This window comes from Apium graveolens, unplaced genomic scaffold (genome assembly GCF_009905375.1).
Source record: "Apium graveolens cultivar Ventura unplaced genomic scaffold, ASM990537v1 ctg7164, whole genome shotgun sequence".
Classification (NCBI taxonomy): domain Eukaryota; kingdom Viridiplantae; phylum Streptophyta; class Magnoliopsida; order Apiales; family Apiaceae; genus Apium; species Apium graveolens.
In genome coordinates, this window is record NW_027420090.1 from 97,553 (window position 1) to 111,091 (window position 13,539).

General features: G+C 36.0%; 1 protein-coding gene across 1 annotated transcript; it reads right to left on the bottom strand.

Moving 5' to 3' along the window:
* Nucleotides 1-838: 838 nt before the first annotated feature.
* LOC141703881 (protein PAT1 homolog) lies at nt 839-9,880 on the bottom strand. The gene is made up of 5 exons (XM_074507275.1): nt 9,535-9,880; nt 8,761-8,903; nt 7,006-7,062; nt 4,948-5,011; nt 839-3,706 (listed from the first exon to the last, which is right to left on the bottom strand). Exons 1-5 carry the CDS (start codon nt 9,596-9,598, stop codon nt 1,614-1,616), a joined length of 2,421 nt encoding a protein of 806 aa, XP_074363376.1. The 5' UTR covers nt 9,599-9,880; the 3' UTR covers nt 839-1,613.
* Between the last annotated feature and the right edge of the window lie 3,659 nt (nt 9,881-13,539).

Here is a 13,539-nt window from a genome sequence, read left to right on the forward strand (position 1 = left end):
TTGTTAAAATTATTATGTTATGTATACATGATGAATTTCACTAAATTACCTTAAAAATATTTTGTTTTAAGAAATTGACTTAACAAAATTTCCTATACTTACTATAAGAACCTTTTTCGGATTAAATTTTTATATATCCCTAATTATTTATTTTTTTTTAACTTTTCCAAGTTATAAATAATAAATTTTAATTTTCGGTTAAAGATTTGATTAATTAGACCTTTAAAAGCAAGTTTAACAAACACATATTTCTCTGATCATATTGACGAAATTAAGATATCTATAATCATAAATTTCTTTCTAATATTTCAATACAAGTCAAATTCTGGAAAATATAGTTTCCTGGGGTTTATCATTTCTTCCTAAAAATGGCAACTTCTTCTAAGATTTCTCTAAAATGTTCCTAAGTTTTTTCTTGTAAAAAAGAGAGATTTTTTGAGAAAAATGGTTTCTGGGAAAATATATTGAAATGTACCCTAAGATTTTCCCAATCGCCAGAAAAAACTTTTGGGTGGAAAATTTTAAAAAAATTCTCGCTCAATTTTCTCTCCTCTCCTCAAAACTAAAGAGCACATGTATAAAAGAAAAATTTTAAAAGAAAACTAAGGAGCACACGTATAAAAGAAACAAATTAAAAGTTTTTTTCGATTCTTTTCTTTAATGTCATGATAATGATAGCATTAAAAAATAGACTTGAACATTCTTCCCCCTATCCAAGGGATATAAGTTCTACAGTTCAATCATACATACCTCGTTCTCTCACTTGATGCACAGTTTCTCCCTCGGAGTTGGGTTCCATGATCATTCGAAAATAAATATCTTGTAAAACTTCACTAAATTTACCAACATAAATTACACTAAATTTACCAACATAAACTACAGCAGTTCTTTTATTTATTGACCAAAACAGGCACCTTTAAAAGTAAAGGTGACCCAGGGGCCGCCAACTTACAACCAAACAACACTGGTCCAAAGATAAACCACTGCATAAAAAGTTCATGAAATCTAGCAAAAAGTACAAATGAACTTCCACGTCCCTACATGAATTCATAATCACCTTCAACATTGGTGAACTATGAAAACAAAATGAAGCTTAATCAACCACCCAAAATACCAAAAAGTTCTATCAAAGTTTTCTAGTCCAAAACAAAACAGTCCATCCCACCTCCTATTATACTGCGGCAGAGGAGGTGACGAGATCTCTTCAAAAGGAAAACTGTACAAGTTCAACCTTCCTATTTCCACAGTTCAGCAATGACTTGCACAAAGGAGATCAAAACAACGCTATCAAAGAAAGATAAATAACCAGAAATGAGCAGCATTGTTAAACAAAAACAGCTTAAAACCCTTATACAATCAACACAATGGATCTATGGCCAAAGAAGACATGATACTCTAGAAAAATAAACTTATACTACAGCTGAAACCAGCATGTTTCCTCCATGCCGTGCATCAAACCAGCAGGACCAAGTGAAGAGCATGAATGCATGATTACTTCTAAGTCTGACGGACACCTCCACCGCACACTTTGTAGAGCTAATGGTTATGTGAGGTAGCAAATTAAAACAGTAATGACAAAAGTTTTCAGAATTCTTCTACAAGTGATTTTAGAATCAAAGTGTAGGCATTGAACGCTGTGTGAAGTCCAATAAAACCTTCCTCTGTTGTTCATTTGTATGAGGCAGACTTGCTCGTAAAAGTTCCACTGGCATTTCTCTACTAATAGCTTTTGTTGCATCTGAACCTATAGCAGACATGTCTGTTAGACCCTGTGCAAGCAGAGACTGCACAGTAGTGTCATACTTGCTGATGCAGTACTTTGTGAGAAGGTTAAAGAAAACATCAAAAGAAGCCTGCCAAAAGGCTCGATTCGGCATGCTGCAGTTTACAGCAGTATGAGGATCTCTTAGAATTTCAGTAGCCCTTTCAAGAGCAGCTATTAGGATAATAGAAGCACCATCTCCAGCAGGGCTCCCAAGGGGTCTGAGAGGCGGATGCTCGGCGGAACAGACAACTGAAGCAAGACAGGCCCCAAGTGCTCTAAGGTCCATTCTACGAACACTAGACGAAACAGTCTTCACAAGATTGATAGTCGTTTCAGCAGTTGATGTTTCAGATGGAAGGGCCCCAAACAAAAACCTTAAATGACGGAATATGGCCATACAGACTACTCGCATGAGGTCAGCACTAGAAAAGAGTAGCTGAAGGTACCTTGATAGGAGCTTTCGACCCTTGGGAAGAGAGACTACGCCAAGGAAAACAAAGTCATCTTCAGGAGCCATATTTACGGTGTGCCCATTTTTGCCAAGCGGATCAACAAGTTGAAGTGAAGATGCCAGACCCTCAAGCAAAACCTCTCGACGGCTCCTTAGCTGCAACACATCTTGAAGTTCATTGAACTTTAGGAACCTGTCAATATCATCAACGTCAAGAAGAAGAGAAAGGCCATCTTCAATAGTTACTCGGGCCGCAAGCATTGGCTCCTGCTCCAAGGGCTTCACCAATCCTTTCTGTTCACCGCTGTCAGTGCCTAGTGAATTTGGTGCTTCAACTTCAAGTAGTGGACGAGGTCTGCGAATTGAAGAGAAGGAAACTCGCCCAAGAGCGTCAACCTTTAGAAAAGCATGTGGCTCAGTATTAGCTCGAGCACGGGAAGTATAATCCTTGAGGTTGGTCGGGCAAAAATGGTGTCTCATTTTCGCAGCAAAACCTTTCTTTACTAGACAAGCTTGGTGGTAATAGTCATCAACGTACGGGTCATTACTGTGTGTGGCAGCAAGCTGCATTCTCACAATGTTATCAATTTCCTCAGCTGTCATATACTTGGCTCTGAACTGTGGCCATCCACCATCACCCCATTGGCTGCTTGCATCAAAACCCTGGTTAGAATACGGGATACCCTGCCTACCTCTTGGAAACAACTTAGGTCTCTGGTCTCTCATATCAGCCGATCCAAGCATTTTAAAGTTATTCATCAAAGGTTGAGCAGGAGAAAGATGCCGATTAATTAGCTGTGGCTGTAATCCTGATACATGGCCAAATGAAGGCTGATTCTGATGGTGCATTCTATGATGTTGCATATGCTGCTGCTGCAGCAACTGTGGAGGCATTAAACCATTCTGATTAGGTAACTGTTGATGCAAGAGATTGTTTGAGGGGCTGGAATTATCTCCAGAATATATACCCGTACGGTTGATCCATTGATTTGGTGGTCGACTGTTTACAGGAAGACCAGGTGGCGCAAACTGAGACAAACCTCCACCCAATGGAGAACCATGGGGTGATCCCATAAATTGCAGCTGTGAACTAGAGAAGGGAGGATGACTGGCCGCATTAATTGGCAATTGATTCGCACCTGGAAGATGAGAAATATTAGAATAGTGTGGCAGCTGGTTGGGTGGAGGCTGCAAAGATCTGCCTCCAGGAGGAGGATATGAAGTAAAAGATGATTTTGGAACAAGGATTGGTTCACTGGAAAAGTGATTCTGCTGGACAGTGTGTTGCTGTTGCTGTTGCTGTTGCTGTTGCTGCTGTTCAGGATATGAAGATGTTCTGTGCAACAGATATGATTCCTCGGGATGAGCATAAGAAGACTGCAGCTGCGATGGCCATTTTTTGCTTTCTTGGGCACTTTCTGCGTCAATTTCGTGCTGATTATACCAGTTAGAGGGCTCTGCTTCTTGCACCCACCCAAAAGCAGATGAACCTGAAATAGAAATTCAAAAGTGAACATAATTCCTTCATATCATACAATGATTTGAATCAACATGGAAAACAACTCCGGTAACTGAGAATATTTTGATACTTGACCATCAAAATTTCGTCCGAACTGTCAAAAATATTATATATGAAGAAAGGTACTGATTAGGTTTGGTTATGTTTTTGTTTCAAAAGCACTTATTTTCAGGAAAAGAGAACCGCCGTCAGTTGCATATCAACACATGGTATAATAATTATTATAAAACGATAGATACACCATCTTAATGCTGATTGCATTGGCTTGAATGTAGTTGAGACACACAACATTTTAGTACGAAATCCCATGGACATCAAGGGTCCATGTGCTGTATATATTCATTGTAAATATTTTGTTCAACAGAACTCAAACTATTTTACGTGAAAGAGAGCTGTGGGACACTTCAGGCAAGAAAATATTCTATATGCAATTTATATAGGACCGGAAATAACATGGATTTATAATCATCTGAACAGGAGAATTTAATGACTAAATTCACTTATGTTTTAAGGGGGCGAGAGGTGTGATGAAGTAAGCTTAGTTCAACTGCTAATCAAATTCCACGGAACTCCTTTTCCATGAGAAAAAAAATGCATAGATTAATCATTAAGCAGGGTGTGTAACAATTCTCTCACATACAACACAACTTTTACATATTATCATTTATTCGTTAATCCAACAAGAGTCCATTTCGACCAAATTAAGACAGCTCCGCCTACAAATAAAAGATTCTACCAATTAAATAACAAGTTAGTCCTAAAAACTGTGGTGGTCAATCGCTAGTCCTTCAAAGCAGTGCTAAAAATTAAATAACAAGTTAGTCCTAAAAACTCACAGGCTTACATAAATTACTTTTTAGCAAGCTGAATCTCGGAAGGCAAATCGAGTAATTATAAATATGTAATACATCATGACGATTAGAAATCGTAGATGAGATTTATTGAATAATTCATGAACCGGAAACATTCCTTGCCTGCTAAGGTTTGCTCATGATAATTAAACAAAGTCATGGGAAATTTCCAAGTTAGGTAGCAAGAAGCTGATATTAATAAAGTTGATATTAATAAAGTTGATATTCTACCTTTGGCACAGCTGTAAGATGTTAATATCAAATTTAAGACGAATGATCTCTAGATGTTCCAAAATCCACTAAATTCAATTAAAAAAAGTACGGCAAGAAAAATATTTGATAGTTGTACAATTGTACTCACTTCCTCTGGATCCCCGATTTCCAAGATCACCCGCACTTCTTGGAACATTGACTGCTTTGTTCAACTGTTACAAGAAACATATGTAAAGTAAATTCATGTTGAAACAATAATGTAGATAACATAGTTGAATCAACCTTCTACCGTAGTCAAATATACATTTTAATGAGTTCATAACCTTAAATACATTGATTTATACAAGTAGCTTAATTCTCATTTATTTTTATGTCTGCGACTAAGACTAAGAAGAGAAACATTATTATAGCATATGACCATTTCCAATTTGATACGACATAAGAACAACCTCGGTGCATTCACACGGGGCTCATATTAATAGCTAGTAATGATAATCATAATTGATGTGCCTATGTGGTTATCAATAATCCACTCAAAATATGAACACTGCACACTAGACATATAAACAATTCACTACTATATTATTTGATTGGGAGTTTTCTCCCAAACAAGTGTCTATTTGGGAGAAAAGGTACTTGCTGGAGAGCAGGTTTTTTCAAATCTAAGCACTTGCGCCAGGGAATACTCTCCTCTGAAGGGCATTTGGCTTAGAATATCTTCCTTTCACATTATAGGAAATAATACCAATCTAGTTACTAACATATCCACATTTAATAAGGAAAGAACTCTAAATTACATATTTTCTGTCTCTTGTAGGAGGACTTGAAGCCAAATAACCCCACAGTAAGTAGAAAAAGTTAACAGTATCATTTTTCTTAAATATTATGTATATTTAGTTGCATACGTCTATATTCTTATGCCCTCTCCATCAATGCAATTGGCTTTTTTGGCTTAAGCCAAAGTACAAGGTCGTAGTTCGAAATTTTCTCCCAGACTTGTGAACCTCTAAGCTATACATAATCTCTCTCCAATCCTTGTGAATTCTTAACCTTCACTGTAAAATCTGATTACCACAAAATCCTTGTGCTTTAAATATCTATCTCCATTTACCACAAAATTCAAGGAGACCTAGACCTATATTTGATCCCACTAGTACCATTTGCCCTTGGTACCGTAATAGAGAACAAACTGTGAGATGAAGGATTTTCCTAACATATAACATTGACCCAAAATGCCAAATTACATAAGTTATATAACACTTTTCGCTCTTAAGAAATAGATTCCCGGAGCAGTTGCAGTCCGGTTTAGTAAACACGCACTGACATCTGCTTCACTGTTCAATACTCCCTCCATTCCACAATACAAGTCTTTTTTGGAAAAATTACGCATTTAAGAAAACATTAATTTGATGATGTCTTTCCACTTATACCATCACAAATGCATGATTTTATAGAAATATAAACTACTCTAGACTAAAACTCACACCTCATTAATTGTTATACAATTTTCAAAAAGGGTAATTTAGAAAAAATGTCAACATATTTGCTTTGAAATTGGAAGTAAACAACTAAACATGTATTATGGAAAAAAAATTATCTCGCAAAAGAGACTATTATTGTGGGACGGAGGGAGTATATGGACATTATCGTGATTTAAAGATAGTGAAGGCCAATAAAATAAGCCTCAGGGGCAGTGGTAATCTAAGATTCTGACTTCAATTCGAAATCTTAACGGCATATGATATCCTTGTCATCTCTGAATATGACTGCTCAGTAAAATACATGTTGATATGTTACTGACAGGAGGAACATTGAGATGATATCATTTCATCCAAGATTCTATTTTATTCTTTTTACTATCCTTGTAAAAATTAAAAAACAAGTCACTAGATAAAAAATCAGTAAACAAAACAATAAACTGCGACATTAAAAACAAAATATTACAAACAGATTTGGTGCCCTAAAAGTAACTATATAAGTACATACAGTTTTTTTTGGGCAAATGAGGGCGGCACCTCGTGTGAAAATTTATAGCAAAAAGAAAATATACAACATCAGCAAAAACAGATTAAGTCCAAATATTATCCCAAGACAAAGCTCAAGGGCTAATCCAAACAAAGAAAAACCATAAAAAAGATAGAGGTACAACAAAAAGCCATAACTGACGAAGCTGATGCAAAGAATTTTCAAACTTAGAAAAACCAACCTCTGAAAATGTAGCAGCAAGTTCATCAACCTCTGGCAAAGACTCTAATGCACTACCCTGCAAAAAGGAACATTATTAGCTACATCACTTGATGATTTATTAATTTAAGTACACAATCACTGCCCAAGACACACCACATCCTGCTGGACATCAATTAGATAAGCAGTCGAACCAAGAGGCAAGTAAACAGTTCACATAAATTGTGTTCAAGGTAATGAGGCCACCAACGTATGCACAATAAAAACGATGTGTAACTGATAAAATAAGGAATCTTGTTTAGCTTATAATCACACCTGCTGTCAAAACTAAACTCTAAATGCTTCATTAATAATTACTAAAGACAAATTATCTGTCACCTCCATCCTTCCCACTATCGTAAAAATGAAAACCTATTTGAAACAGTTAAGGACCTAAAATTTAACCGGGAAACAGTTATCAGTTGGTCATCTCTCAAAAGCCAAAAACAACCCTATCACCATCGCCCAAATTAATAATCAGCTGATCGCATCAAACTATCACGCGATTGTGCCTGCCTGCGGATCTTTCTCTGAATTCTTCAGAAATGCATTCATTGTGGAAGTTTGTTTCAAAGCCTAAGATTTTAAACATATTCAGAAAATGGCAAACTGTCCAATTGGGTTCATTTAAAAGTCGCTGCTTACCTAACATTGCTTATCATTTACTACTTTACCAAACAATAGAAAATATGTCGCCTGTATATTTTACAAAATAATAAAGTCGTAATCCAAAAAGGAAACTGGAATGTAGTGCCGTCTAATTTTAACGTACCAATGGAGTTCAAACTAAAATAAAAAACCAGGGGACTCTAGGAAACATCAACTAATTATGAAAAAACGGAAGGCTGAAAGATGAGGAGAAATAAATTCAGATCAGGCATTAAAGCTTAAAAGACAAGATACCTCAAACTTTGTTATAGTTAAAAAGGCGCTTAAGGCTTCGTTCAAGTCTAAAATCCAACTAAGTGATCATGAAAAAATGGAAGGCTGAAAGATGTGCAGAAATAAATTCAGATCAGGCATTAAAGTTTAAAAGACATGATCCCTCAAACTTTGTTATAGTTAAAAAAGAGGCACTTAAGGCTTCGTTTAAGTCTAAAATCCAATAATTTCTAAAAGCCCTCCCACTATTAAGAAGCGGCATGTAACCACTTACATGCTAATGAGCTGGAAGCATTTAGTGTTTTTACTGCGCTTTTGAGAATAATAGTTGATAAGATCTGACTTGTTAAATTCTAGTCGCCAACTTCAATTTTTCTATGTATGAAGCGCCAACTTCGAGGAAATTTTAGGAATCTTCTGAAAGATGATGATTAAAGAACAAAAGAATCCCATTAAAGATGTCTGGTATTTATGTTCATTTATACTATAAAAACAAGTTGTGGATTGTTGACCACATGATAATAGAACTTGGTTGTTTGTTTGTCTTAAAAATTTCTTTCCTAACTTCAATGCACTTTGTATCCTTGCCGCACCCCCCCCCCAAAAAAAATATAAAAAATAGTTCACCTTGCAGTTAAAGTCGCAACATAAAAGGTGTGCCTGCGGTTCTAGGGATCTAATTTTGAAAAATCTTACAAATGAAATTATATATTACTGAAAGGTACTTGTATGCAAAAGTGAAGAAAAGAATAAATGACCGAAAGGATCCAAGTTGTGATGCATATATATTACATCATATATATAACAACTGTATAGGCAATAAAACAGTATGCAAGCACACATTCAATAACCAGACCTCTTCTGTATCCAAATGATGAGCTTCATTGTCGAACTCAAGTGCTGGAAGATACTCATTTTCATCATCATCTTCTAATCCTCCTAACTCAACTTCCTCAACAACATCATTGCCAAAGAATGCATATTGAGACGCATCAAACACTGCACCGTAATAATGGAGTCAAATGCAGCATCAAAAACCGAAACACAAATATCTTAACCTACACAGCCTGTTATTCACTAACATTAATCTTATTAAGACAGTATCAAAGACCGAATATCAAATGCCGAAACACAAAAGTCCAATTCTACACAGCTTGTCATTTACTAACATTAATTAATCTTATTTAAGACAGCATCAAAAACCGAAACACAAAAAACTGACTCCTCACAGCTTTTCATTCACTAACATCAATCATCTCAAAAATATCAAGAACCGAAAACAAAAATCCAAATCTTCACACTTGCCATTCACTCACTAACATCAATCTAATTACGTTAATTAAACCATTGCAAGCCATAAAATCTCAAAATTCAATCAAAACACATGCTCCCACAGCCAAAATTCATCTTATAAACAATCAAAACAACAGGCAACTAAAAAGTCAATCCTCATAACGAAACAAGTCAACTCAAAACATCACAAATTCAATCAGTGTAAGCACACTCTTTCAACAGTTTACAGTTCATCTTCAACAAAAACAAAAATCCACAACTAAAACACGCATAGACACATATACATACACATACATATATTAAAAACGTTATAAAAAAGCAAAGATCGAAGGAGAACCTGTAGAAGAATTAGATTCAATTGGCTGAGAATTCGAATTGGAATCGTTATCAAATCCATCCATTTCGATTGTTACACAAGGATTCTAAACCCTAGAACAACAAAATGATACATATAAGTATGTGTATGTATATATATATGTAAAACTATAATCGATACGAAGAAACCCTAGAGGCGATGTAGTGATTTTGAGTGTGTGTATTTTTTTTTTTTTTTTTCTGGTTATGTTTAAAGAGGAGAAAGAGGCAAATAAATAAAATAAAAAATAATTGGTGACGGCCGATTTGATGTAGAAATTATTTTGGGGACAAAGTAAGATCGAACCTCATCTAGAGACTACTAGCAGCAGGATTAAAACTCGACGTCAGATTGGGGATAAATTTTTAGATGTTATGATCAGTTACAACTACAAGTGTATTTCGGTTCGGAATATTTTGGGATATATTTATGTTAGGTCACACACTGTAGAGGGGTGAATGCAGTGTATAGTACATTCAAATCGAACTTTAAGAACTTAAGTAACAGAAAACAAATTTTATTGAAACAATAAACTTTGTTACAGTATGGAACTGTTACCTCTCAGTGATGAACAAATATCACGAGAGCTGCTAGGATTACAATGAATAATCTTCTCTAATAATGATAACACTTATAGTGTAAACCCTATGTCTGTGTTTATATACTACACAGTTACAAGATAATCGCTAATTGATATGGAATATAATTCTGCTTCCTAAAATATATCAATCAGATATCTTTTCTTCCAAGTATTCCATTATTTACAGAATTCCTTCTTCATGCATATCTCTTCTTATGTTTATCTTGATCTTCTTTCCTTTAATCAGCTACTGTCCTTATCTAATCGTCCTTCAGCACTTAAGTTCTGATATCTATCTTCTGATGATTATCTCCTTATAACATAAGTACTGATATCCTTAAGTCCTGACTTCCAGTATAAGTACTGATCAACAGTTAAGTACTGATTTATCCTGTTCAAGGAAGATCTGAAAGCTAAACATAAAACATATTAGCCATGACATTATCATATATATCTAACAATCTCCCCCAACTTGTAAATTAACATAATATGCAAGTTTAACAGATATTTGATGATGTCAAAAACATTAAGTACAAATGCATGAGAATTAGACTAGATAACTACAACTTACAGTCCTTAAAGCTTTTACCAATTTCAACTTCTGATAACAACTTCAGTCTGTATAAATATCAGAATTTAAGCAGTTATAGATCTTCGACTTGGCTTCATCATTTTCTGATTTCTCTGATGTCAGGATTTGTTCTGAGATAGTTCTTCAACAGACATTTCTCAGCATATCTGAGTTCATCAATAATTCTCCTTTTGACATCTTTAAGCTCTGCAGTATCTTCACCAGTTTGAAAGATTGCAGCTCTGAGATCATCGATCTTTGCTTTTCTCAACTCCTGATCTAGTCTTATGACATAAGTTTTGTCAGACTCTAGATTGAATTCAAGTCCCTTAATACCAAGATATGTTCTGATCTGTGCAGTATTAAGCTTCATATCAACAATATCACCATTGTGATCTCTGTACTTTGGAACATATATGCTGTCAGACTTAACAGAATAAAGCCTTTTCTGTCTCTGAATCTGTTCTTTTAAGTAGTTTGCAGCAGTCCCTGTTATTCTGTCATCCACTTGAAGTAAGAAAAGTACATGCTCCAATTCTTCAAAATACTTCAATGGAATGGCATTTTGTCTTATATGATAAACCCTACCATCTGTCATGAAATATAACATGATGTATTCTTTCAAGTAGGTATGGTAAACCATCTGTACAGATTCCAGTTGATTCAATCTCTCAGGAGTTGCTCCAATACCTGGTTCACTCAAGGAAGTTGGATCATTGGTAGTGTTGTGTACTCTTCTTTCATCAGCACTTCCCAATCCAGTTTTATCTCTAACTTCCTTTCCAGTAACTACTCTTGCTTCAAAATCACTTGCAGTAGTCTTCAAAGATTGAGTCTGTTTTGCTTTAGTGAATCCTGGTAGGAGTGTCTTTGATCTATTTTCTGATATCAAGTTAACTTGAGCTATGTCAGAGGTTATTTGCTTCTTCTGAATATCAGAACTTACAATTTCTTGACTCTGAACAACTTGAGCCATGTCAGAGGTTGTTTTAAGAATTTTTCTTGAAGTCAGAGCAAGATCATCCTTTTCATCAGTAATTTCTTCTTCCTCAGGAGGTACATAAACCTTGATAGGTTCACCAACCTTTTCTTTACCCTTGGATCTTGGATCTATCTGTGGTTGTGATCTAGCCAATGTTGCTTCAGTATGTGTCCTTTCTTTGATCACAATGCCTTTGAGTTTTGGAAGTGATTTTTTACCAGAAGCTTCAGATTTAGATGTGACTTTCTCTGATTTAAGTCTGGCTTCTTCTTCCTTTAAACTTTCCAAGTCCATTCCTGGATTTTCTTGAAGAAATAACTGTCTTGACATTTCCTCATCAAGATCTAGAAGTTCATCAGAACTTATCCTTTTACCAGCAGCAGAACTTATTCTTTTCCCAGTATCAAAACTTGTCCTGTGACTAGTTTGTCTTGATGTAAACCTTCTACCTTGACTATGACCGCTACCCATTCCAGAGTATCCTTGATCATCATTTCCATCATCCTTTCCTTGCAGTGTCTTGTTAGTTTTGCATTTGGACTTAATTACATTCTCCCCCTTTTTGGCATCAGCAGGTAGTAAAAGAGAGATAAGTAATTCCACTGAGGATTGGATTTCAGTAAGTTGCGATTGCTGAGAAGCTTGATTTGTCAGAATTTCATCAATCTGAGCTTGTTGTTTCTCTTGAGTTTTCTCAATATAAGCAATCCTGTCAATGGTAGGTTGAAAGAACTTTTTCTTATCAATTTTCCAAACTTGTTCCTGTTTGATAAAGTTCTCCTGAATCTTGTGCAGCTCTGCATGAGTAGTTGAATGAAGACCTTGTAGATGTTTAGTACTCAATGCAGTGACTCTAAGCTGGGTTTTAAAATCATCAGAATTTAAAATTTCATCAGCTTTAGTCAAGTGCTCAGCAAGATGTTTTTCAGTTGGAACACATGAAACTGAGTTCCATTCCTTAGTCCACTCCTGACCTGCAGGAGTTTCACTCCAAGGTACTGGTGCTTCCCCGGTAACAAACTTCTTTACCAGTTCAGACCTAGGAAGAGTCTGTTGAGGAGTATGTCCTGAAGGACCTGCTTCATCAGCATCTACAGTTGGAGCAGCATCACCAGTATCTCCAGCATTTGCAGCATCAGAACTTAAAGAATCAGTATCTTCTGATAAGATAACAGTGTGAGTAGCAATGGAGGCTTCAGCATCCTCTAATTACTGATCTGATACTAAGTTCTGATCAACAGCCATATCCTGATGCTCACCTAAAGTCTGATCATCAGCATCTTGATGCAGAGAAGGTGTTGTTGATAACTCTGGAGTTTGAACAGCATCAGTAACAGGTGTTGTGGAAGGATTATTTGCTGTTGGAGCTTCTAAGAGAAATACTTCAGACACAACCAAGTGTTGAACATCAATATCAGCACTTGTGCCTGGATCAACAAGAGACACGGTTGGTGAGTTAGCCTTGTCAGATACAGCTTCCTGAGATGGAGTTGATGGAGAAGAAGTGACTGGAGCAAATTCCTTGTCTTGTGAGATCAGAGATTCCTGATCCCCTTCCTTAGCTGCTTCCTCTTCATCATCTGAAACTGGCCTTTGTGCCCTCTGTTTCTTGTACTACCTTGTTGATTTGGATTCCTTGGGAGTTTCAGGAACTGTCATTCGTCTAAGCCTTTTGAGAAGCCTAGAACCCCCAATTTCAGAATCCTTCTGAGAAATCTCTTTCTCAGCTTCAGTTACAACAGGTTCTCTAGCAGGAACCGGTTCCTCAGAATCAGATTCATCTCTCAATGCAATCCTCCTTCTCTTTTGAGGTGTTTGAGGAACATTCTTTGTCCTCTTGGCTTGGAAGATGAA